At 43.3% G+C, this 26,837-nt stretch overlaps 1 protein-coding gene across 1 annotated transcript in view; it reads left to right on the forward strand.

Moving 5' to 3' along the window:
* The window catches only part of DOCK11 (dedicator of cytokinesis 11), a 191,681-nt gene that overhangs the window by 25,933 nt on the left and 138,911 nt on the right, over nt 1-26,837 (forward strand). Inside the window, exons 2-6 of the mRNA XM_082865385.1 lie at nt 17,163-17,279; nt 17,363-17,452; nt 18,258-18,340; nt 19,351-19,420; nt 20,271-20,366. Of these exons, the coding sequence (XP_082721511.1) occupies nt 17,163-17,279; nt 17,363-17,452; nt 18,258-18,340; nt 19,351-19,420; nt 20,271-20,366 (456 nt within the window). The remainder of the gene's footprint in view (nt 1-17,162; nt 17,280-17,362; nt 17,453-18,257; nt 18,341-19,350; nt 19,421-20,270; nt 20,367-26,837) is intronic.

The raw sequence follows: 26,837 nt of genomic DNA on the forward strand, positions 1-26,837 counted from the left end.
AAAATACCACGCTAAGTGAAATCAGCCAGACACAAAAGGACAATTATTGTATGATTCTGCTTATATGAGGTACCTGCAATAGGCAAATTCATAGAGTCAGAAAGTAGATTAGAGGTTCCTGGAGGTTGGGGAGAAGGGGGAGTTAGGGTTTAATGAGTACAGAGTTTCTGTTTGGGATGCTGAAAAAATTTGGACATGGGTAATGGTGGTGTTGCAGAACAATATAAATGTACTTAATGCCACTGAAGTGTACACTTAAAAATGGATAAAATGGGGCTTCCCTGGTGGCACAGTGGTTGAGAGTCCGCCTGCCGATGCAGGGGACACGGGTTCGTGCCCCGTTCCGGGAAGATCCCACACGACGCGGAGCGGCTGGGCCCGTGAGCCATGGCCGCTGAGCCTGCGCGTCCGGAGCCTGTGCTCCGCAACGGAATAGGCCACAACAGTGAGAGGCCCGCGTACCGCAAAAAAAAAAACAAACAAAAAAAGGATAAAATGGTGAATTTCATGTTATGTATATTTTACTGTAATTAAAAAAAGCTAATAAAATTGATTTTATGTTTTTGGATTATAATAGCAATACAGGTTTGTGCTAGAAAAATGGGGGGAAAAGCAGAAAAAGAAGGAAAAAAATCACCTATAATCCCATCACTCAGAATACAGAAATCTTTAATGTTTTCATTGGACCATATTTACTTTTAACTACTCTCCTCTTGTCAGTAAAATGACGCTCACTTTCTACCACTTCCTGCGTAGGTAGTACAGTAGCGCCTCCTTATTCCCCCGTGAAATTTTGGTGCCTTAAACAATCCCCAAACAGAAAAGAAATAGTAGTGAAAGAAGGAGCCGCCGTGGCAGGCGTCGTTTCTCAAAGCTGTTGAGCACATCATGGGGACTGAATAGGGTCAGCAGGTCTGGCTTCCAGCTGCAGTTCTATGAAAAGTGTATGAAAGGGCTTTAAGGTCTCTGGTCTTTCTCATGCTACACACTGAGCCCTGGAGCAGCATCACGTCTAGCCACGAATTCAAGTCCCTCTTAGACAGAGTGTGGCTCTTGCTTTAAGAGAAGGTGAGGGCTCTTAACTCTTGCAGTCCACTGGCTGCCTCAAGGCCTTCCGAAAGGAGCTCTGGTCACAGCCCGGAGGGAGAGAAAGATGCCGAGGCACAGCTACGGGCCCACCTCGGCCTGCTTGCCCGATGGCCACTTCACTACAGCCTGCAGGTGGCTGCTGTCAGGTTGAGGTGTTGACAAGAAAGCAGGGCCGAGCCTTTGACCTGGCCAGAGGCTGTGGCTTCTCCAGTCGATGCCAGTATGTTCCAGGAAACTCTTGCAGGGTCAGGCCTGGATTGCTCCCTCAGAGGGGCCTCCAACGGTCAGAGGAAGGAGGAAAAGCCTCAGTGGTTTAGCGAGGGACGGGATGGCTGATAGAGAAAGCTCTGAAGCATTTCACTGGGCTTGGCCTTGAATTCTTGCAAGAGACTTATTTGCTTTCCTGCTTGGAAATGGGATAGTGTTTAAATACGGGATGAAAAGTGCAGTAGAGGGAGTGGACTTGAAATGGTAAGAAATCTTGCAGTTGGCTCATCCTCTGCCTATATATATTTAAAGCAAAGAAGCAATGATTCTGTTTGTCCAGAATTATCTTGATTGTGAAATATGTAAGCAGTGGCGGTGAAATAATTACACTCCTTAAACACGGTGGAATTCCACAAGCAAACAAGCGCTGTCCTTTGAACAGTCACCACCATAGGAGACTACACAATTATTCCCTAATGTCTTTGCTCAAAACACAGGGAATTTCCCTCAGAATGAGTTTATGAGTCGTGTGAGATGATCCAGGCCTTTACTATATAGTCGCATCTCGTGTATTTTGTTTTATCACCTTTTTTAAAAATATATCATTAGGTGAGAGTCCGCATTTTGGTAATAAAGGAGAACCGTCATTAAAAAAAAAAAATCTGACTTCTAGTGGTTTAATTGTGTTCCTCCAAGTCTATAATTACGTCATTGTTGCCACCTGACCCCCTTTTTTTTCCTGGTTGATATAGGTCCAGTCATTTTAAGCTAAAATGTTCTCTTTCTTAGGCTGGAACTTCGCACAGCCTATTGAAATCCCTAGAATTTTTAAACACCTTGTGTGAGAACTTGGATAAGGATTTACTCTTGATTTTTGGAGTGGTGTGTCATACACACAGCAGGTGCTCAAGAAATATTTGTTGGTAGATGGGCTTGGAAATCAAAGGCAGTTGTGAACACTGGTCCCAAATTCTTTGTACTCTGAAGTTTCTCAAACCCTGTAACTATCAAAAATCAACAGTATGAATCCAATTTAGAAGGAGACAAAAATTGAAAAGAGATCGAGAAACATCAAAATGGCCACTAACAGTGATCCTCTCTGGATGGTGAGATTCTAAGGAACTTTCATTTTCTTTTTTACATTTTTAGATTAAAGATTCCTCAGTGAACATGTATTGCTTTATAACGACACAAAACCAGTAAGTCTTATATAAAAATAACGCAGTCTGTTTGTATGAAGTTAGTAAGGCAGTAGATCTTAGCCTTTCTTGGGTCACACACTCCTTTGAGGTTCTGGAAAGCTCTGGATCCTTTTCCCCGTAAAGGTGTACATAGAACATTTTCCATATAATTTCAGACTTCCACAGATCCCACGTAGCCCATCCAAGGATCACTTAGGACCCCAGATTAGGAACCAAATTAGGAATGGAGAAAGTGGCACCCAGAAAGGAGTTGACTGCCAAATAAATGTGGCAGGATACAGGGTTTTATGAAATTTGTTAACGTCAGCGTGGGGACATCGGATTCAGTAGAACAGCCCTTGCAGCAAGCTATGCAGGTCAACCAGGACGCCACTGTAAGAGAGGGGCTTTTCCATTCGTGAAACCTCAAGTGTCCTGTTCTCTTTCAGGTCGTGGGGAGCTGACAAGGAGTAAAGTAAAAGCCTTGAGGGTGGGACTGAGAGCCCAACTGAGCCTAGGATTTGTATCCCCGTAAATGAAGGCCTTGAGCACTCAGTCAGGCTCTTCTCCTGCAGCAGCAAAGACGGGCAAGCAGGGGGCTTGATCTAGGGCTGGGGAGTGGCCATGGATGTGGTTCCGAATGACAAGGGACTAGTGACAGGGCTATCGGCTACGGGGTCCAGGTTGAAATGAAAATGTACACAAGACAGGAATGCGCTGTAACATGGAGAGAATGGGCAAGGGTGATGTTAGCCTAGTTGGAGATTGTCTTGGGGAGAAGGTGTGGAGATTCTTTTCTGGGAAAGACATAGTTTTGCCATTATGACAGTGGTTCAGCCACATAATATAGGTAGAGGCTTGTAGAGGCAGCGTTGTTCTAAGTCTGAGGTCTTGCAGTGGCATTGCACCGGATGAGGAACGTTGCAAAACGGGGATGCTTAGATAAGGGTGTGGGGAGCGCTTCTCGCTAGAGTTTCTGCGCATGTGTGGCGGGATGCATTTTGGATAACTTTTAGGGAAGGAAGCCAGAAAACATACCCTGGGCACATTCAGCACACAGTAAATGTGAGCTCAAGGGAAGGGAGGGATGGGGAGAGAGAGGTTGTTCAGGAGGAAGTTTGGCAATGGGAGAACTGTTACCAGCACAAAATGAGTTTTGCTGGAGTCATCAACTTTCTCTCAAGTTTAATTCAAATGCCCAACCAACACGATTTTCTACCTCCTGACACTTTACATTTCTTCATGTAGGTGTGCCTGGTTCTATGAAAACTTCATATATGATGTTGTGAATTTACCAAAAGAGAAATGAATGAGTGATGATTCACATTATTAAAGTGTTCAGTAGCCTGGCTCCTTTGGACAGCTACCCAAATGTGTGTATTTCAGTGAGCGTTTTGTAGTTGGTGATCATCTTGAAAAATTGGAAGAGGCAGGAAATCTTAATGTTGAGGGTTAGAAAGATAATGACAGCACAGGGAGATCAGCTCGGTGCTTTGTGACCACCTAGACGGGTGGGATAGGGAGGGTGGGAGGGAGACGCAAGAGGGAGGGGATATGAGGATGTATGTATGTGTATAGCTGCTTCACTTTGTTATAAGGCAGCAACCAACACAACATTGTAAAGCAATTATACTCCAATAAAGATGTGAAAGAAAGAAAGAAAGGAAGGAAGAAAGAAAAGAAAGAAAGATAATGACAGTGGATTCATAGTTTGCTCATTCAGTCATTCAACATAAAATTTGGGGGTGCTGGGGATAGAGCCGTGAATAAGACAAAGGCTCTTGAATCACAGAGCTTTCATTCTAGTCAGGGGAGAGGCAGAAAAGGAAATGGGCACCTCAGCTCTTCATCATGGGACTAGGATGGGGAAGGAAGTTCAGGCACTAGCTGTGGGTTTGAGGAGGTGGGTAGCAGTGGGTAGGAGGGAGTGGCCATTTGCACCTAGAAAGATGGGCAGCTTCACGGAGTCTTGCAGTGAGGCTGGGGGAAGAACTGGCAGAGGAGCAGCAAAGGCGGGGTAACAGGGCCCATTAGGAGATCTGCCCACGGGGGTTGGAGCGCCTGGGCTGGAGGCTGGGGGTGGAGGCCAGATCTTATAAGCCTTGCTAAACGGTTCAAGCTTTTTTCTGCAGGCTACGTTTTTAATTTTAATTAAGAACATTTATTATTATATTAGTATATTATGCATTCTCCAGGAGAACGTAGTGACTTTCCCATTTTTACCCCAACATTTTTCTCTGCCTCACAGATCACCAACTCTGCAGGCTATGTTGAACCATTAAAGGGGTTTAAACAAAGGAATACTGTGATCCAACTTACGTTTCATCGAAAATTTAACCATTCTGAATCAAATGAGCCATTGAAAAGGTGTTGGAAACAAATTAAGTGCAGATTGGCAGTTGATCTTTTCAAAATGAAATGTTCAGGCGAATTTAATCTCTGTCACAAGGAAGATGCAAGCAAGTATTTCTCTCTTTATTTCTCTGTTAAAGAAAAACTCTTCACAGAAACAGAGCCCTCACTTAATTTTCCTCAATAGTTTCGGATGCAACTCTAATGAGTAGTTTTCCATAATTCAGTGTATTGCTCCTGGAAAATGTAGACAATGGGGCAAATTTTCAGCCTATGCTGTCATTTTATGGATTAATTTCCATTAGCGCTGACCTTCTGGCTTGCAGTGCATAAATATGAGTAAAACATCTGTTCATGTCATTCCCCTGCTTAAAAACCTCTCTGCTGGCTGCCCATCGCCTACACTAGGAAACAGTCCAATCTCATGGCCTTGGCATCTGTGGTCCTCCGTAAACGTGCCTTTCCAGCTCTTCCCGGCCATTTCTCCTTATTCTGTGCATCCCCAGACTCCTTGAACACATGCGTTTCATCCTCGTCTATTACTTCCGCTCTCATCTTTGCCTGCAGTGCCTTTCTTCACCTTGCCTGCCATGGGCGTTTTTATTCAGTCCTTCAAGGCTCAGCGCACATGCTACCTCCTCTCTGAGCTTCCTTCGCCCGTGGAATTAATCTGCATCCCCACAGCACTCTCTGTGTCCCCTGTCCCAGCTCGTATTCCATCGTGTATTTTTATCCCATCGTGTGTTTTTTTTTGGCTGCGCCGCATGGCATCTTAGTTCCCCGACCAGAGATGGAACCGCGCCCCCTGCAGTGGAAGCGCGGAGCTTTAATCACTGGACCACCAGGGAAGTCCCTATCCCATCGTATTTTAACTCTCTGTTGAGGGCGTCTGTCTTCCCTTCAAGCTCATGAGTTCCTGAAGGGCAGCACCCACGTCTTGCCCACGTTTGTCTTCTCAGCTTTGTAGCCCACTGCCTCTGGCACATGGTTGATGCTCAGTGGCAGTCAGAACTAAGCTGTGTGTTTTGTGTTTCTGTGTGTAAGAGCTCCAGAAGAGCCCTCAGGGAGCTACAGGGCAGCAAGCCTCACTTTTGTTCCAGGCCTGCCAGTGGAATCTCTGGCTACAGCCTAGCTACAGTGTGGGATCCCCACACATTGACACCTAACCATTCTACTGAGGGGCCTGGTGGTTGCTGTACGGCGAACTCTTCTTCCTAAATAGTGGAGGGGTTTTTTAGGTATAAGGAAGTGAAACTGGATAGGTTATTTTTTTCCCCTAGCTTTCTTAGTAGCTTTGTTGAGATGTAATTTGCATACCATACAACGCACCCATTTAAAGTGTCTGTGTCAGTGGTTTTTAATATAGTCACAGATATGTGCAACCATCACATCGATTTTACAACATTTTAATCACCTCAAGGATATTAACTTAAGAACTTCAAAGAACCTTTCACAGGGGTCAACCCCTAAGACTCTCCTATCAAGTGGTATCTCTGATGATACAGGTTTGTCATAGGGAGGGAATTGGCTTAAAGAAGGAAACAAAAGTGATATACAGGCAGTTTTTAAAGAAGAAGTTGTGTAGAAAAGCTGAATAGCCAAGGGATGGTTGAGCAAGGGATGCTGGTCTGATTTAACACCCTTTCCTAAGAGTTGAGAGAGGCCAAGCTCTAGGAGCTGTACCCCAGTGAGACCCCATGAGGCTGGATAGTGTGGACAGGAAAGTGAGAGATGAGTTTCTGGATGGACAAGAGCTGGGGAGATAATTGAAACTTATTACTAGGAGAGTAGGTTTTGAGCTTGATTATGCTACGCTAGAGCAACATGGGAGTGATTGTAGACTGAACACTGAGAACCGTCTGCCCAGGATGCGTTAGGGCTGGAAGGACAGTAAAACATGCAGCATGACCAGGAAGATCATCTGTAGATTCCTGCCTCAAGTCACCAAAAGGCAGAGCCTACTGGAAGGTCTGCCTGTTTAATCACAAGTGGGTAGATAGGATAAACATGGCTCAGGTCACCATATACTGGAATATTATACCAAGACATAGGGCATCTCCTGATATTTTAAAGAGGTAAACTTAAGAAAAATCCAAGGACCTCTCTATTTATTTCAAATAGCTTTTAGAATGTATTATCTCATGAAGTGGTATACACTGAAAATACTGGTAAGGTTCAAAAAAGGCAGAGAGAATTTCAATTAATGGATAGATCCAATATGACCAGTTATGGAAAATGCAAATATTTGTAGAAAAGTACGTTTTTGCCCCTGTCAAGGTTGGTTTTCAAAATGGGGCCCATCGATTTTCTTTACTCCATTGTCAGGAGCAGATTAATGGGATGGCTAGACCAGTGGTTGGATCCAGTGTGGAAAATGATGTGTGGCTGGCTGATTTATAGATTACAGAGCTTTTGTAACGAAATAGGCTTGTCCTGCTGTTTTCAGATGACACAAACAGGACCTTTGGGTTTTTATGTTTTCATGGAATGTAAGTAATGTAGCTGGCTAAATCCACATACCTATAGAACATCAGTGCACTTTACATTTTGTTCTGCTTAAGAATGCAAGGTATGTTATGGTTCTGTTTGTCACACTCAGGAAAAAGTCAACAAGATTTCTTTTCTGTCATTACTGGAGTGGGAACGAAGATCCAAGGCAGGTTATAAATTAGTTGATGGGCACACAGTCTAATTTCTCCTTGCTTGAACGAATTGTCTGTAATAATTTTGTATGTCTATGTGAACTTGTTAAATTCTTTAATTTGTTAGAAAGAAAGCCATTATGTGTAACCAAGGTGCATTTTCTTTCTTTCTGTCAATAATGGCTTGCTAAAGAATAGAAAGAGTGTTCTTCTAGTTTCAAAAAGCTACTTTGCCATTCTCTCAATTTATTCAATCCTTTCTTTTCATTTTTACCTCTTTTTGTCTTATCTTTTTTTTTTTTTTTTTTTTGCGGTACGCGGGTCTCTCACTGTTGTGGCCTCTCCCGTTGCGGAGCACAGGCTCCGGACGCGCAGGCTCAGCGACCATGGCTCATGGGCCCAGCCGCTCCACGGCATGTGGGACCTTCCCGGACCGGGGCACGAACCCGTGTCCCCTGCATCGGCAGGCGGACTCTCAACCACTGCGCCACCAGGGAAACCCTTGTCTTATCTTTGAGTCATTTAAATACTAGCAGAAAGTGGACACAAAACGTAAGGAGTGATTGAATTCAAATCAATTTTCCTACCTGTCAGCCAGCATATTGAGTAAACATCATTATCAGTTAAAGTGAAGTTTGGGGGTATGGAGTTCATGGAAATTCTATTTATTCATTTGTAGATAATCTAGATTATTTGCGTAATATTTGAGTTGGCTGTAATGAAAAACACTTGTTAACCGAGTTTGATTTAATCATATAGTACATATGAGACTTGTTTATTTTGTGATTTAAAAAATAATATAAATTCTTTGTAGGTTTTTAAAAATAGTTCTTGAGTTTATATAAATAGCCGAATAGACTTAGAAAAGGGAAGTAATTTGGCATTTAAAAAGAATTCCTCCCTATGTGAAAACTCTAAACAGGGAAAAAAATGAGTTTTCTTTTTCCTCAGTTAGATTTAAATACCTTTAGAACCTCATTTTGCTGATTTCTTGGAATCAGAAATTAAATTCAAGCTGGGATCTGAAAATGAATTCTGAAAGCCTTAGCTAATCAATGACTTGTCCCTCTCTCCTCGTGTGCTGCCGTTTTAGCTTGGAAGGCATACATACATGTAGGATCAGTCTCTCTGTATTATTCAGCCGGTTATGCCTCATGCACCACAAAAGCTTCTGGCTTTGTAGTTCTCACGGCTGTCTTCTAGGTTCTCTCTGTGGAGGATACAGAGGTGAATTAGACACGGTCCCTTGACAGTATCTTACTGTTGTTTTTTGGTAATCTGATTCTTACCCACTTGAAGTCAAATCTGCCAACTCCTTTCCCCAAAGTAAAAGACCTAAGGTGCTAATCCCTACTCATTGACGGCAAATGCTAAATTGGAAGCAGCAGCTAAGAAATGTAAAACTCCTTATCCAATTACGTTACAAGCTCTGTAAGCCACTCATGCTCAGCATCATCAGGGCGATGAGAAGGCAAGATCTCACTTTGGTAAAAATGATGGTGTAGTTCAAGTAAGCGCTAGCAAATCCTAAAATGTCAAGTCCATCCAAGGAAATTAAACATGGTAGGAGTGAGGGTGGGGAAATGTTTTGTTTTTGTTTATGTGTATTATGGTTAGGGGTACTGGCTCTGGAGTCCATCAGATATAGATTTGAATCCCAGCTCCACTAATGTGTGACATTGGACCTGCCTGAGCCTCAGTTTCCTCGCCTGAAAATGGCCACAGTAAAAGAGCCTCCCTTGCAGGGCTTTTGAAGGAATTAAGTGAGATAATAGAAAATGCTTAGCTTGGTGTATGTTAATACTCAGTGTAAAGGTCAGCGAATGTACAAGGCACTGTTTCCCCCTCCAGGTGTTTACAATCCCGCTAAGGAGACGAATATGCGAAGTACCCACAATGCAATTATAGCTATATGTGAGAAAATGCCGCAGTGGTTGGGAAGGACATTATGAGCTGTGGGTGAGAGAGGTTGGAGGTTGGGCTGTCACAGGAATGATGTGAGAGCCAAGGTGTAAATTAGGAATAAGCATGACCCCGTGGTCTCATGAAAAGTATGATTTTCCCTTTAGCTCTTAGCTTTAAGAAAGGTCAGTGTCTTGAATGTGATTTGTATGTGGGTTTTTGTGCCAACATTTGTCCTGAAAAACAACCTTTATTAAAATGTGTTTGTGTCGGGCTTCCCTGGTGGCGCAGTGGTTAAGAACCTCCTGCCAACGCAGGGGACACAGGTTCGAGCCCTGGTCTGGGAAGATCCCACATGCCGCGGAACAACTAAGCCCGTGTGCCACAACTACTGAGCCTGTGCTCTAGAGCCTGCGAGCCACAGCTACTGAGCCCGTGCACCTAGAGCCCATGCTCCGCAACAAGAGAAGCCACCGCGATGAGAAGCCTGCGCACCGCAACGAAGAGTAGCCCCCGCTCGCCGCAACTAAAGAAAGCCTGCAAGCAGCAACGAAGACCCAACACAGCCAAAAATAAAAATAAATAAATTTATAAAATAAAATATGTTCGTGTCTATTTTGCCAAGTCGGTTATACTAACTGAAAAGATGGCCTTCCCTCCCCTAGCATCATCATCAGATTCTATTAATTCAAAGCTTCTTTGGTACTTGAGTTCCTTTTGGGGAAGAGGGAAAGAAATGAGCTGGTGAAAGGTAATCATACGATTGAGGAAAGACAAGGTCATAACAAAGTCAAATACTCTTGACATGAAACTTATGAAAAAGTTCCTTACAGTTACGGTTCCTTTGTTGCCATGCTGTGTAGGGTCCCCCTCTAGAAATCTCTAGTCTGCAGTGGTGACGTTTCTCATTTCTTACAGAATTTATCAACTAAAGTAGAAGACAAGATGAAATGATCCGAGACCACATATACCCATACAGGGAAATTCTTCTGATATAAATGTGACTAGATGGGCTTGCACACTTTAATGTGCAAGAACACTTGTGCAGTCGCTTTGTTGGAAGAAGATGTGGTATCAGAGGGTCTGACAGATGCATGGAAGCCAAGTGGTGCTTCAGGTTATAACAGCCTCTGTGATCAACTTAAACGTCTTGGGTTTATCCGCCTCCCGCTCTAGACCGTGAGCTTCTCAAGGGCTAGCACACAGCCTGGACCTTAGCAGGGACTTGATAAGTGTGCTCTACCACCAAACCCACTTTCTTTTCTGCGTTGCCGGAAGCAGCATGTCCCCAGTGGCCATTTTGAGCGCAAAGTGTTATTTTGAGATCTCTGGAGAAAGCGCTCCAAACCCTGCTCCAAATGTCTGAAACAAAAGGGGAGCTAAATCCCTTAGGGGGGTCTGGAGACATTCCCAAGGGAGGGAGGTGGGGGAAGGATGGGAAGGAGAGACTTGCGGAGTAACCCCCTTTTTTTGAGTCTGTTCCTTCTTTTCTAAGATGGTTGTCATTTTCAATAAGATTATGTTCAGATGCCATTGCAACAGTCTGATCACAATACTGCAAAAATCAGCTTCTAACTTTTGGGCTAAATCATTCTCCTTCATAAACCAGTCGTTGCCGTGCTCCGTCTGGCACCAAAACTTAATGTGGAGAAGCGGGTGGCAGTGGGAGATTTTTGAACTGGCTCTGGGCCCCACTGCTAAGCCTTCTGCCTGCTCTGCTCTCCCTCCCAGTGTGATACAGAAGGGATTCTGTGAAGCCAGTGTTCACTTCAGACTTGCAGAAGAGACATTCTTAGAATTCTTAAGAACTAGTTTCTAAAAGTCGAAGATTTACCAGCAAACGAGTGACCTTTGGTGTAATATCTAAGCAAAAGTAACCCAGGCTGGGGCCTCCCTGGTGGCGCAGTGGTTGAGAGTCTGCCTGCCAATGCAGGGAACACGGGTTCGAGCCCTGGTCTGGGAAGATCCCACGTGCCGCGGAGCAACTAGCCCCGTGAGCCACAATTACTGAGCCTGCGCGTCTGGAGCCTGTGCTCTGCAAGAAGAGAAGCCACGGCGATAGTGAGAGGCCCGCACACCTCGCTGAGGAGTGGCCCCCACTTGCCGCAACTAGAGAAGGCCCTCGCACAGAAACAAAGAGCCAACACAGCCATAAATTAATTAATTAATTAATTAAATTTAAAAAAAGGCAAAATTCCTTAAAAAAAAAAAAAAGTAACCAGGCTGATTTTGCACTGTTGACACGGAAATATTACGCGATTATGATTGCTTTTTAAAAATGCAATTGAAATGATACGGTTAAGTTTCTAATGAGAGCATAAACCGGCTTACTAGTAATGTGCGCTTGTAAATACATGAGTGGTTGGAGGGTTGACTGTATACCTGCATATACATATTTACATATCATTTTAGGGTCGCAAGCTTGGTTTTACATTTATACATACATAGTTAAGATGATGAAAGATCAGTCATCCTGTACAGTGGATGTACAGGGACCACCACAAAATCATAAAGTCTTAAAGTGTTTGATGCTGTTAGGGACTCCCAGTAAGAATCCATTGCATCCTCTCTTTGTACCAAAAAGCAGACTGTAACCAAATCTGTACTGATGAGTTCCCTTTTTCAGTCTCTGTCCTTTCACTCTATGTTAGACATCAGAAAGTTATCTCCATTTGCGGAATTGTGCATTTCTTCACAATTTGAGGGCTTACACGTGGAAGTCTATTTAGATTTGGTCCGAGGGGCCTGAGTCTGGAAGAGTGTACTGTGTCCTGAACCATGGCACAAAGGTTGATATTTAAAACTTTATTTTTTGGGGATTAGGAAAATATTGACTTATTTTCCTTTGGGGGACTAATATAAAGCTTACTGTTTCAATAAATATATTTCAATGAAAGAGAGATTTGATTTGAAGAAAAATATGAAGTATATGATAGTGCAGAAGTTGTGGCAGAAATCTTGAAGATTGTACCATGAGTAAGTCGAGTTTGGGAGACACTTAAGAACAGAAAAAGGCTCAGTAGTTGGAAGACTTGGATTTGAATCCTGATTCTACCGCTAGATGTGGATAGCTGATCCTAAGCTCCGAGCCAGTTTCTTCATGTACGAAGTTGAAATGATAGTATTTTCCTTGTCTATTTGATGCGTTTTGGTTAAGAAACAGGTAGAATATATATTGAAAGTGTTTTCTTAAAGACTGCAGAGTCATCTTGGAGTGAAACAACCACCAAAACCCTAATAATATGAGCAGCAAGTTATTTCAAGAGAGCTCAGGAATCAGTGAATGAGAACTTTCAAATGCAAACCTTTTTTTTTTTTTTTCCCCTGCATGGTGAAAACTGAGTAGGTTCCAAATTTAGGCTGACGGTTTTCCTGTCACTACTTAGGAAGAGAAGACTGAAACATATGCTCGCTTCTCTCCAGATTATATAAATGCTTTTGCCTTTTACTTAACACTGCTACAGAACTTATAGAAGGACGCAGTGGGACCTTGCTATTATTTGGGTGTTTATGAACTACTGATTATTATTATTTTTTAAAATAAATTTATATATTTTTGGCTGCATTGGGTCTTTGTTGCTGTGCATGGGCTTTCTCTAGTTGCGGCAAGCGGGGCCTACTCTTCGTTGCGGTGCGCGTGCTTCTCATCGCGGTGGCTTCTCTTTTTGCGGAGCATGGGCTCTAGGCACGTGGGCTCAGTAGTTGTGGCTCGCGGGCTCTAGAGCGCAGGCTCAGTAGCTGTGGCTCATGGGCTTAGTTGTTCCGTGGCATGTGGGATCTTCCCGCACCAGGGCTCGAACCCGTGTCTCCTGTATTGCCAGGCGGATTCTTAACCACTGTGCCACCAGGGAAGCCCTAAACTACTGATTATTATAACACAGTTTTCTTGCGTTAGGAAAAAGCACCTTTTCAGGCCAATCAGTGCACGAACAGGCAGGAAGGCAGTGCCCAAACCTGAGAGAAAGACCCTTTTTGTGTGTGATGGAAGCTTTATTTCGGGTAACCCTGTAAGTCTGATAATCAAATCATAAAGCCGAATAGGAAAGTTAGATAAGGGTTATGTTCTAGACCACTGGGCAGAGCTGCCATTAAGTCATGGTAATTCTAAAAGTCAAAGGTTTTCCTTGTCTCTGATGCCAACAGAGTTACAGCTGAATCCTACTGATAGCTCGAATTGTGCTTTTAATTCCGGGGAGAGGGCTGGAGAAACAAATGGGGATTGGAGGCAGCTGGGGGATGGGAGGGGGCCCTTAATCGTTCTCTTTTTCTTTTTGTAAAAATGAAGCCTGATTCACGGGCCTAGATCTTCTTCTAGGGGAAGATTTGTGGGACCCAGAATAGCCACCCCAGCTTCTTCTGCAGTTGAGCTACCCCTGACAAAGGAGTAGGAGTGAAGACCGAGAATGCTTAGTTGAATCAGTTTTCTATGAAAAGTGAAACCTCGTTTTCTGTAACATGAATATGTGGCCTTTGAAACACAGGGAGAGCTGGAAGTTTCATTTTTAGAAGGCATATACTGTACATTTCAACAAGTGATTCATTTTGACGTATCCTGTAGCATAGTAATTTGACAACTAGGTTAGAAAGCTGAAGGAGGATTTTCTTTTTCAAAGTTACTTGGAGCAGGTGCCTGTGAAATTATTGTGCAGAGAAGATTAGCAGATGCTAATTCAACAGGTTAAACAATGAAATTGGAGGACTGTTTTTGCAATCTGTATTGGGAAGATAGTTGGCACCGAAAGCAAAACTTTGAAATTCAGTTTCTAAGGCTTGCCTTTTTTTTTTTTTTTAATCGGGGTAGTCGTTTTACAGTGTTGTTAGTTTCTACTGTACAGCAAAGTGAAGTGGAGTTCCTTGTGCTATACAGCAGGTTCTCGTTAGTTATCTGTTTTATGCGTAGTAGTGTGTATATGTCAGTCCCAATCTCCCAGGCTTGCCTTCTTAGATGGGACTTTTATTCACTTAACTTCTCTGAGAAATTGATCACAGACTCTAAGTGTTAGGGCTCAAGCTTCACTCACAGTGTCCTTTCACTTGGGTCCACGAAACATGGTAGATATGGGACAAGGGGGTCAAATGTTCCTATCAGAAAAATCTCTGAGTTCACAAAATAGGAGTCTTTTTTCTTTTATTTCAGCTTGTTTTGCGCAGGTATCCCTAGACACGATAGGGATGATCTACTTCATTTGATCTCATGGGTCAATAAATCCAAATTTAAGACTTGAAATGAAATATATCTTTGTTAGGATCTTTTTCCCCCAGATTTATTGAGATATAATTGAAAAATAAAAGTATGTATTTAGAATGTACAGCGATTTAATATACGTATACCTTGGGAACTGATTACCACAATCGGAATTAATGAACACATCTGTCACCTCACATGGTTACCTTTTTTGTGTGTGTGAGAATGCTTAAGATATACTCTCTTAGCAAATTTCAAGTACGTAATACAGTATTGTTAGCCATAGTCACCGTGCTGTACATTAGATCCTCAGAACTCACTCAACTTATAACTGAAAGTTTGTACCCTTTGACCAACATCTCCCCGTTTTCCCTCACCCTGCTGCCCTTGGCAACCACCATTCTACTTTTTTTTAGATTCTACGTATAAGTGATACCATACTGTATTTGTCTTTGGCTCATTTCACTTAGCATAATGCCTTCAGGATTTATTCGTGTTGTCGCAAGCAGTGGAATTCCTTCTTCTCTATGACTGAACAATATTTCATTGTATATATGTACACGTCACGTTTTAAAAATCCATTCCTCTCTTGATGGATACCTAGGCTGTTTCCATGTTTTGGCTATGGTAAATAATGCTGCAGTGAACATGGGAGTGCAGATATCTCTTGGAGATAATGATTTCTTTTCCTTCAGGTATGTACCCAGAAGTGGGATTGCTGGATCATGTGGTAGTTCTATTTTTAACTTCTTGAGGCACCTCTATACTGTTTTTTAATTAATTAATTTATTTATTTACTTTTGGCTGTGTTGGGTCTTCGTTTCTGTGCATGGGCTTTCTGTACTTGCGGCAAGCGGGGGCCACTCTTCATCGCGGTGTGCGGGTCTCTCACTGTCACAGCCTCTCCTGTTGTGGAGCACAGGCTCCAGACGCACAGGCTCAGTAGTTGTGGCTCACGGGCCCAGTTGCTCCGTGGCATGTGGGATCTTCCCAGACCAGGGCTCGAACCCATGTCCCCTGCATCGGCAGGCAGATTCTCAACTACTGCGCCACCAGGGAAGCCCTATACTGTTTTTGTTAGGATCTTTTAGACTTGTTGAACACTGATTCTCATTCGTTAGAGTGGTTTACTCTCACTAACTAATCTTACAGAGGAAACTCTGTGACGCCCTTCAGATATGGAACTGCGATATAGCTGTGACCATGTATAAAAACGGTTCTCAAAGCATGGTTTGGATACAGTATACTGGAGACTGCCTCAAATACTATGTACACAAATACAAATATAACCCCTATTCCATTATGCTGTTAAGTTTTAACATATCTTAAATTCAAGTTTTCTTTATACAGTTTTCATTATAAAATTATTAAGAAAAATAATTTAAGTAAAACGTTATTACTAGAAATCAATAATATATACCCGCCTGGGTTTACAGTAGTGTGTTGAGACATGGCTCTGGTAGAATCTGAATATCTCCAAGTTCATTCAACACTAATGACTGGTTGTCTACTGAGTGCCAGGTACTGTTCTAGGTGCTAGGGTTATAGTGGTGAACAGATGAAGGGAAATCCCTGCCCTTAAACAGGCAGAGCCGTAAAATAGACAGTGTATCAGATCAGGGTAAATTCAGTGAAGGAATAGATGATAGGAAGGTAGGTGATGGGATCCTATTCCAAGTTCAGTACCTTGAACTTTAGTATCTTGCTGTATTTCTCAGGGGAGGAAAGGCTATATGGGGTGGAAAGAACAGAGCTTTGGAGTCACAGAATCAGGTTTGAATTCCAGCTCTGAAGGTGGGCAAGTTACGTAACCTGTTCTGAGTCCAGGATTTCTTCATCCGTAAAGTGGGAACAAAGATTTAATCTATTTCATAGGGTTATTATGAGTCTTATGTGAAAAAATGTAGAGAAAGCACTTGGCACGGTGCCTGGTATCTAGAAGAGGCTCAGTAGATGCTGTTATCACTCTTATTAAATCAGTCACATCCTGGATTTCTCAGGGTCACTAACCCTGCTCCTTGTAACCTTGGCCGCGGGCTGTGGCCCTACTATCAATGGCCGGGTCACCTGGAAGTCCCACAGGGATCCCCTGACTTTGCCACCTGGAACCTCATCCTTTCATGCCCTGCCCATTGGATCAAGCACCTCCAGTACCCATGCCTGCCCCAGCTATTTGGAAACTTGAGATGTCCTTTGGACAGCGTGCCTGGTACCAAGTAGGCACAGGAATGTTGCTACTTTTCTCCCCTTTAGTTACCCAGTGAATAGTGCATACTCAGTAAATATCAACTGACAGGCTTCCATATATGCCACTTTTTGTTTTGCCTTAAATTCGATAAATTGTTGGGTGGCACACGGATAAGCAGAGTACAGGGCTGTCTCTCCTGAACTCTTGTGTTTAGCAGAGAGACCTGTGTTTGTATGTATGTATTTGGTGTGTGGGTCTAATTATGGAGAATATTTCCCTCATAAAAGTGTCTCCTTTAATTGCTGAGTATCAATAATCCCTTCTTTGGTGAAATAATGTATCTTTGACACATGATGAGGAGGAACTACTCTCTCGTGAGTTTGACAGTATTAACTTTCTTTTCGTCTCTCATTAAGGAAAAGACCAAAGTTGTTGAGCCCTTGGACTATGAGAATGTTATCACCCAAAGAAAAACCCAGATTTACAGCGACCCCCTCCGAGATCTGCTTATGTTTCCAATGGAAGATATATCTGTGAGTTCACAAGCACTTCTTTAAAGAACAAAACTGCATTTTTCAAGGCCGTTCGTAGAGCGAGGATGTTCTTTGTCTTCTAGATCTCGGTGATAAGTCGTCAACGCAGAACGGTGCAGTCCACTGTACCAGAAGATGGTGAGAAGAGGGCCCAGAGTTTGTTTGTCAAAGAGGTAAGAGGCTCAAAGGCCACAGAAGAAAATTCATCATTCATTCATTTTAAATATACTGTATTTAAAATACTCTTTCCTGGGGAGATCTGTATGTGTATGGCTGATTCATTGTTGTGCAGTGGAGGCTGACACAACATTGTAAAGCAACCAGACTCCAATAAAATTAATTTAAAAATTAAAAAAAAATACTCTTTCTTTAGTGTAAATGGAAAATAAAATTACTAGAACTTAACTGACCTACATAACAAGTCTATATGATGTGATATCGAGGATACAATTTAAATACTTTCACAAGTAGCTTGTATTCGTAGTCTTTTTTTTTTTTAGAAGGCAAAGGACGTTGTTTACTTTTATTTATTGATTTATTTATGTGGCTGTGCCGGGTCTTAGTTGCTGGCATGCAGGATCTTTCTTGCGGCATGCGGGATCTGTGGTTGCAGCATGCGCGCTCTTAGTTGCGGCGTGTGGGATCTAGTTCCCTGACCAGGGGTCGAACCCAGGCCCCCTGCATTGGGAGCGCGAAGTCTTAACCACTGGACCACCAGGGAAGTCCTCTTAGTCTTTTTTTTTTTTTATTTGAATACTCTTTGGACTTGGAGTCAGAGTGTCCAAGAGAACATGTGAATTGGTATTTATTGCCACCAACTGGTTTAGGAAGACACGGTTAATCCCCAAAGGAAGAGCCCAGTGCCAACATTCCCCAAATGATTTTTAGAAGTCTGTCAGCCTATTACCAGACATAAAGAAAGCAGATATACATGTACTTTTCCTACATTTCAAATTAAAGATTCTTATTTTCTTTCAGTGTATTAAAACTTATAGCACAGATTGGCATGTGGTAAACTACAAGTATGAAGACTTCTCTGGGGACTTTCGAATGTTGCCATGGTAAGTTTAGAATTTAAGGGAAACTTTCAAGAGGACAGTTATTAGACATTTTACCTTTTTTCAAACCATTTGTGAAGCTTCTCAATTATAACATATAATAAAGCAAAACCTCAAACACCCAGCATGTTTGGTAAATGTATTTTGGGTAATTGGATATATTTTAACTTTGCTCATTGAAATTTTTTCCAAGATGGGCGAGTTCACTTTTTGGCTTTGGTACATCTATATTGACCATAAAATCATCTTTCTTTGATTCTGGATAATGTAGTGAGCATTTTCTAGTGCTGTCAGTGAAGAAGCTAGAAGACATTTGGCTCAGTTTGATGGCCCCAGACATCTCTCGACAAAAGTACATCTCTTTGAGTTGCGTTGAAGGGCAGCCGTGAGCGCCCCGGCCCAAGATCCAGGCTGTCAGGGTTCAAATCTTATTTCTACCACTTCCTAGCTGGATGACCTTGGGCTAGTCACTCAGTCACTTGAGCCCTCACTTTTCTCCCCTTTCTCATCCATAATACTATTAACCTCACAGGGTATCATACGGGAGATGTTTTGGAGAAATGACTTGGTGTAGCCTTTTGTAGTTTTCAAGGCACTTTCCCAGACGAGAAAACTGAGTCTTAAAGATGTCCTGTAAAGCTGAGTCCTAAGATGATCAGTCCAGGGTCATACAGCAAACAGACGGAAGAGCCAGAGTGACCTGATGTTGCTTTTAGGCCTGGGAAGGATAAGGTCCCACCACCAGTGACAGCTCTGGCACCCATTCCTTGCAATTTCTGCCTTTTGGGCTTAGTTACGTCTTCGCTGCTGGCTGCACATGTGGGAGTCCTTTTACAAAAGGTAATGCAAGTTTAGTCAGAGGGGAGAATCTGACTTCGGAAAGGAGAAAACAATTTCTCCTTCTTATGTCTTGGCGTTTCCTTGGTTGTGAAAGAGAGAAGTCTACTCATCTTGCCTTTTTTTTTTTTTGTCTGTTCTGTTTAGTGTCTAAGACAACTCTCTTGTATTTTCAGCAAATCTCTGCGACCAGAAAAGATTCCCAATCATGTATTTGAGATTGATGAGGACTGTGAGAAGGATGAGGTAAAGATGGGGGCAACTGCGCTGGTTTCTTCAAGATCACTTCTGCTGAGAGATTTCCCTGAGAAAAGATGAGGGAAAGAATTGTTTTTGAATGATCTGGGGCCAGCTTTCAAGCTGACGAGTGTCTTTAAAAATTTTTTCTTTTTAGGGGGCTTTCCTGGTGGCGCAGTGGTTGAGAGTCCGCCTGCCGATGCAGGGGACGCGGGTTCATGCCCCCGTCCGGGAAGATCCCACATGCCGCGAAGCGGCTGGGCCCATGAGCCATGGCCACTGAGCCTGCGCGTCCGGAGCCTGTGCTCCGCAATGGGAGAGGCCACAGCAGTGAGAGGCCCGCATAACGCAAAAAAAAAAAAAAAAAATTTTTTTTTTAATTGTTGCATTTCCAAATGGAGCTTAGGAAAAATCAAGTGAAATGGGCTGTGATGTGTGTATAAAACATGTTTTCCCACCTGTGGGACGCGCTTGTAGAGTTGCTTTTCCCGCACTGGGCATGTGGCATGGTGATTCATCTGGCCTGTCCTGCCTGATAGATCCCTCTTGGGACAGATGGCCCGGATGTCTGTGACATTTTGAGGTGCAGTTTGACTGTTTATGTAATGCAGAAAACTTTCCCAGAAGACAGTCCATACGATCCAGTAAATACTGAGTGCCTACTGTGTGCATGGCACAGAGCCTTTCATCCTGTAGTAACAATTTCAAGTTTCATCAGGCATCTTCACGGTGGGGGGGTGGGGGTAGGGGGAACTTTATGCTTTGGAAAGTGAGGCAGGGCCTAGTTCGTGCCCCCCAACTGTTTGATTAGATGCCAAGCCAGCTGCTGTTTTTACTGATGGTTTTCGCTCTATTTCAGGATTCCTCATCTTTATGTTCTCAGAAGGGCGGTGTGATAAAACAAGGCTGGTTGCATAAAGCCAATGTAAACAGCACCATCACGGTTACCATGAAGGTAAGAAGTAGTTATTATATTATTTCATCATTTTAAGGATATTGCCGTGACTAGCCTGTCTGGAAACAATATTTCTTTTTCAAACTTTCTTACAAGGAGCCCTAGCCAAAAAAAAAAAAAAAAAATCTTTAGTGAGAGGATTCTCACAAATGTATGGAATTTAAGAACTCTGACCCTCAGGATGAGTTTAGAAGTCCACCTTTTTAAAGAAATGTAATTATTACCTTCTGAATCAGGATGTTTAAAAAGGAGGCTGTCAGTTGAATGAAGAAAATAGCTTTGAAACAAAAAAGGCATCAAAGGTTCCTGTGTGGAAATGAATGTAAATGAGTAGACAAATAAGGTACTCTGTTTCTTTAGCAGATATTAATTAGGTGCTTATTATACGCTGCTCACTGTGGGGAACATATGGCTCGCTAAGATGGGATCCCTGGCCTCCAAAAGCCTCCAGACTAGATAAGAAACATACCAAATTAACTACTACACCAAGCGGTACCTTAGTGCTGTCAGAACTAGGGACTTCTGTAGTCTGGCCAGAATAGTGAGTTTGTGTACAGGGTTTGTGCGTGGCCTTGAGTGCTTCGGACATGATGTTGGCTTTTGTTCGGGAGGCTGTGGAGAACCATTAAAATCCGAAGGTAAAGCTAACAAGCTACTTGAAGATTCTGAGCGGAAAACCGAATTATTCTCTGATACCAAATATAACTGTCCTTCCAGATATTCAATAGAACATCATGTGGTTTGCCGAGGATGATTCACACTTCCATTAAGTATTAAAGGTCATTCTATCTTTCACACAGCCTGCAAGCAGAAACCATGGTTGTCTACCAAAGGGAGACTCAAATTTTATCTTAATTTAATATTTTGCCTGCTGCTTTCCATTTAGTGGTCATGTCCTGTTCTCACTTTCATTTTCAAGCCCTGAAAATAATGAATCCAAGCGGTAGGATGCTTCCTGTGTGTCTCTTGCACCTAAGCCTGGGCCTTGGCACGTGGTGAGGATAAGAAAATCCACTTACTGATGACTTAATATGTGCCAGGCACCATGCTGAATGTTTCATATTCTGTATCTCTTTTAATCCTCATGGCAGCCCTAAGACACAGGTATTATTATTATTCTTGGTTGACAAATGTGGAAAGTGAGGCACAAAGAAATTCAGTGATTAACCCAAGGTCGTATAGCTTCGAGTTTTCAGAGGTGGGATTTGAACCGAGGAAGGCTGATGCCTGAGCCTCTGATCTTAATCAGCACACTGTTGATGCTTCCTAGCTGAGTGAGCGAGACTCAGGCATTTATTGTATTACCTATCAGAGTTACCGGGTTCCAAAGTGCATGTGTGAAGGTGAAAATTCTGGGCAGTTTGTTAGAAAATGCTTCTGTGGTTTTTGACTGCACTCCCTTCCCCTAACCTTCTCAAAATATTAAAATGCTCTACCCGTACTTAAGTTTTAGTTCAACATTAAGTAAATATAATGTATGGAAATCTGGATTTCTAAAACAAGACATTAGGAAGTTAATATCTTTACAAAACAATTCACAGGATTCCTTTCAATAGCGAGTTATTCTAATGACTTTAAATTATAATTTGCTTTACATATAACTTTTTTAGGAGTTCATATATTGTAAATCAAAATACAGTTGTCTGTAAAAAAGTGCATGCTTTAAATTTTCTTTCATAATTTGTGAACTACAGATTGGTTAATATAGTAGGCAGAATAAAGACCCCCATGCAAAGGTGTCCATTCCTAATCCCTGGAATCTGTAAATGTTCCCTTATATGGCAAAGGGGAGTTAAAATCACTAATCAGCTGGTAGGGTGGTTAGCCTGGATTATCCAATGTAATTATCATGGTCCTTTTTTTTTTTTTTTTTTTTTTTTTTTGCGGTACGCGGGCCTCTCACTGTTGCGGCCTCTCCCGCTGCGGAGCGCAGGCTCCGGACGCGCAGGCCCAGCGGCCATGGCTCACGGGCCCAGCCGCTCCGCGGCATGTGGGATCTTCCCGGATCGGGGCACGAACCCGTGTCCCCTGCATCGGCAGGTGGGCTCTCAACCACTGCGCCACCAGGGAAGCCCATCATGGTCCTTTTAAACTGGAAGACGGAAGCAGAAGAGGAGAGTTGGGGAAGGAGATGTGAGGGCGGAAGCAGGGTCAGAGAGAGATGCTGTGTTACTGGCTTTGAAGCTGGAGAAAGGGCCAAGAAATGGAAGCTGGAAAAGGCAAGGAAGTGGATTCTCCCCTAGAGCCTCTGGGAAGGAGCACAGCTCTGCTCTAAACTTGATTTTAGCCCAGTGAGATCCATGTCAGACTTCTAACCTCCGGAACTGTAAGCTAATACATTTATGTTGTTTTCAGCCTCTAAGTTTGTGGTAATTTGTTACAACAGAAATAGAAAAGCAATTCAATCAGTTAGTCAAAGATTGATTGTTTAGCTTTTGTATCGTCTACCCCTGAGATTGCAAACTCCACTGCTTACAAAGGCCAGGCAGGAACCATAAATTCATGAAGCAGGGCTGGGGGGGGGCGGGTGGGGGGGGTGGGGGGTGTCTGAGGCAACCTGGTGACCACGTGGCCCGGCTGAAGGGGACAGCTGCTGCTTGTTTCCAGCTAATTGTTGCTCTGCTGCTGCTGAGCTAGGCTCTTTGCTTTTCCTCTTTTCTATCCCCAGCTGTTCATATTTTGGCCGCTTCTTTCTTCTTCTTCTTGTTTTTAAGTGACATATAATTCACATAACATAAAAACACTTATTTCTTTTAAAACCTCTACCAAACAGTAGGCAGAGGAAGGAGAAGAAGGGTAAGCCAATTTGGTCGTCTGTGCTACACAGTTCTTTAAAAAAAAATGTGTGAGGAATAATTTGAGATATAAAGGCCGTTAATGAGCTTTGGGAATTGTCTCTGGTTATGGAGCTCATTTATCCCGGCTATTCTTTATTCTGGATTGTGGCTCTCCATTTTGGATTTCTGGGAGCTGGAAATACACCCCGTGTTCTTCTGGTTTCACCTCCAGAAGGTCCAGCCAGATTCAGTTAAAGGCGTCAGGGATTTTGCCAAGATATTTTTTTTCCTATAAGAACTGTGTTTGAACTCTTATTTAGTTTAGCATCGTTGAAATTCACGGAAACTTGCAGTGTTTACTGTGCCCTCTCTCCCTATGTAAACAGAGGGCGTGTGAGTATGGAGCAGGGCAGGGAGAGGATTGGGCATGGGTGGCAGTTTCGTCGTTGTCAGGCTGGAGGTTGGAGCGAGGGCCAAAGCAGAAATCCAGGCGCATGAACTGAGGTGCACTGGAGGCCTCAGGCTTGTATCCCTGGGTGCCCTGTGCAGGATGGGGGATCGTACACATTCTTCCTGCTTCAGGCCTGGATTGGCTCAGGCATAGACAGAAGAACTGCAGTAAAGGGCTGCAAAGTTCAGGAGACATTCTGAAAGGAAAAATTCTGCCTATCTGTTTCTGCCATGTACATCTTTGAAGTGAAGCGTATTAGTGCCTCTCCTAAGCAAATGGGAAGATGATTCACGTATGCTGTTGGCTGAGTCACTTTCCTGATCGTGGTGGCAGTTTTACCTTTGGTGTATCCAGAGTCCCCTGCCTGCAAGGAACTCCAGCCCACACTGATGACAAGCTTTGCTGGCTTCAGCGATGAGCACCACAGGGCTAGAGCTCGCAGAGTTGAGAGCAAAGAACCGTTTCTATTAGGAAATTCAAGTGTTGACAGCCCCTGCAAATACACAGCAGACTAACCGGGAAGCTACAGCAGAAGGATCTGGGTATTAATCATGACTCATTGGCAAGTAACAGCCCACGGGAGCCGTGCGTCTTCCCTCCTATTTTATCTGCACTTCTTGGATGTGCTGTGGTTAGACACCGGCCTGCAGATCCTTCTGGGGATGACAGGATTAAAGCAGGGCAGCTTGGTGTCTTTTAGAGTGAGGTGTAAGCTTACAGATCTTTATTCACTTAAAAATTTCTGGATATTAAAAACTATGTAGAATCAGTCCTTTGGAAAGTTTGAAATCATGCATGACCACTTTACACTGTTTTTTTTTTATCAACAAGTCCGAGTCCTTTTCCTGGCCCTTTTGACTCTCAGAAATAAGGCAATCTAATAGCCCGGAAGGAAGAGAGAGAGAATCATGAGAGGTTAGAAAGAAAAAAAAACGGAGGAAAGAGGGTTAGAAAAGACTCCACAACGTCCAGGAGATAAAAGGAAATCAGAAGACTCCTACTTTATAAGTTCTTTTGAGAAGGCAACCGCATGACCTGTGATGCGACGTGAATAATGTAGCCAAAGTAATTTGTATATGGGCCGCTTTAGAAAGTTCAGCCTCCCTAACTAGCTGCCAGACAGTTTTGCAAGAACATTCAAGTCGATGGTGACGGGCTCTAGGGAAAAGGGGCTGGTGAAGAAACTAAGCTGAGTTCTTCATATTGGAAGATTGGAAGACCCTGTATTTATGGAATAAACCTTTGTATTTTCCCCAGTATACACCTTTCCACCAGCTAGGTCAGTTTAGATATAGTCTGCACTATTTTCTGCAGTTGTCATTATTTTCCCAGAAGTGCTTGCTGAGCTTCCCCATTATTGGCTGAGAACTAGCCGTGAGGAACCCAGGCTACAGGAGAGCTGCTAATGATGTGTGTCACTCTCCAAGTCACAGTTCTCAGTGCCCGAGCATGTCCTTTCACGGAGGCGGCTGTTGGCCACACGCAGCTCTCGCAGAAGCTCTGTTGGTTGTCTGGGCACGGTGACCACCTTGCTCAGCTCATAATTGCTTTGTTCCCGGTGTTCATGTTAAAACAAGACAGGCCTTGTCATAGGTGATTAATTTCCCCAATTTGTACCTTCTAGATAATGAGAACACGCCCCACTGCCTCTCTTCAGCTCCTGGGAAAGTTTTGGAGAGAAGTTTTAGATAGCATAGAGAATAAACGATCTCTCGGGCAGAGACTGCAGTCCTAACAGAAACCTCCATGCTCTCTTTCCCAAGTAGCTGCTAGAGACATCTGCTTTTCTCAGCTTCTCTCTATATCCGTGAAGGAATTTAGTGTGGACTAGATAGCTCTGATATTGGACGTGACCTTCCCATGCATGGTATTTAGAACTGTTTTTCCTAAGGGGTATAATGATGTATGGAATAAGGAAGAATCTGATCTTGACGGTGGTTTTTCATTTTGAAAAAATCTGCTATAGATTCTTGGCCAACCCATTGGGACACCCACCTTTATGCATCTTCTTGGCTCAATTTGGTCACATTTCTCAAGCTCTCTCCTCCCCGTTCGTAGCAATTAAACATTGAAGTGTCTGGGTATGTTATCAGGGTTGCAAGTTCAACTGCTTGATGTATGACTCACTTCTGGTGCCCTCCTTCCCTCCTTCCCTCCCTCCCTCCTTCCTTTCTTTCTTTCCTTCTTTTCTCTTTCTTTCTCTCTCTTTCTTTCTTTTTTCTTCTTTGCACAAAACAGAGCCATTTGTTATATATCCAGAGTCTAAAAGTTCTCACTTATTCTTTGACTGTTACGGGAGGGTTTTTGGCCTTCTGCAGTGGGAGAGCAACAAATCAAAAGAGGATTTTACCTAAGGAAACACAGCTGATGTTAAAATAATTGCTGGGAGGCCAAGGTCACTATGTTTACTGGAACAAAGAGAAGAGGAAATCTTTTATTTTTGATATATTAATACACTGTACACTCAAGTCTGCTAGTCTGTCTCTCACAGCTAACAAACGGATTACACTCATTTTACCGGATAAGGGATTTCTCACTAATTTGTTTTTTTTTGTTTTTTGTTTTTGCGGTACGCGGGCCTCTCACTGTTGCGGCCTCTCCCGCTGCGGAGCACAGGCTCCGGACGCGCAGGCTCAGCGGCCATGGCTCACGGTCCCAGCCGCTCCGCGGCACGTGGGATCTTCGCGGACCGGGGCACGGACCCGTGTCCCCTGCATCGGCAGGCGGACTCTCAACCACTGCGCCACCAGGGAAGCCCTAATTTGTTTTTTTTTTTTTGTTTACTTTTCCCTCATTCGTTGGTGACTGTTTAAAACCATTTATTAGGGGCTTCTTATGTGTCAGACAGTATTAGGAATCAATGAGTTCATCATCACCAAGTGTATCTTGAATACCTTATTAGTACAAGGTGTTGGCACTGTGGAGGGCAGAGAGAGAGAGAGGTGTAACACGTAGAGTTTAAACCTGTTTGGGGAGATGAGACACACAATAATAATGTATTGTTTCAAGGTGGTACAGAGACCCAGTGCTATATGAGTCCAGATCTGTGATCTGGGGTCAGAGAAGGCTTCTTGAAGGAGGTGGGGCCTCCAAGGAAGGGAATCAGAAAGGAGGTGAGTGTGGCAGGCAGTGTGTACAGGACAAGTGTGTTAGGTGAAGTTGGGTAGTCTTGGGAGATGGAGTCGATTTGGTCCTCTGGTATTACCCTGTGCCTCAGTTTCTCCTCTGTAACATGGAGATGAT

Source organism: Leucopleurus acutus, assembly GCF_964270905.1.
Source record: "Leucopleurus acutus genome assembly, chromosome: X".
Classification (NCBI taxonomy): domain Eukaryota; kingdom Metazoa; phylum Chordata; class Mammalia; order Artiodactyla; family Delphinidae; genus Leucopleurus; species Leucopleurus acutus.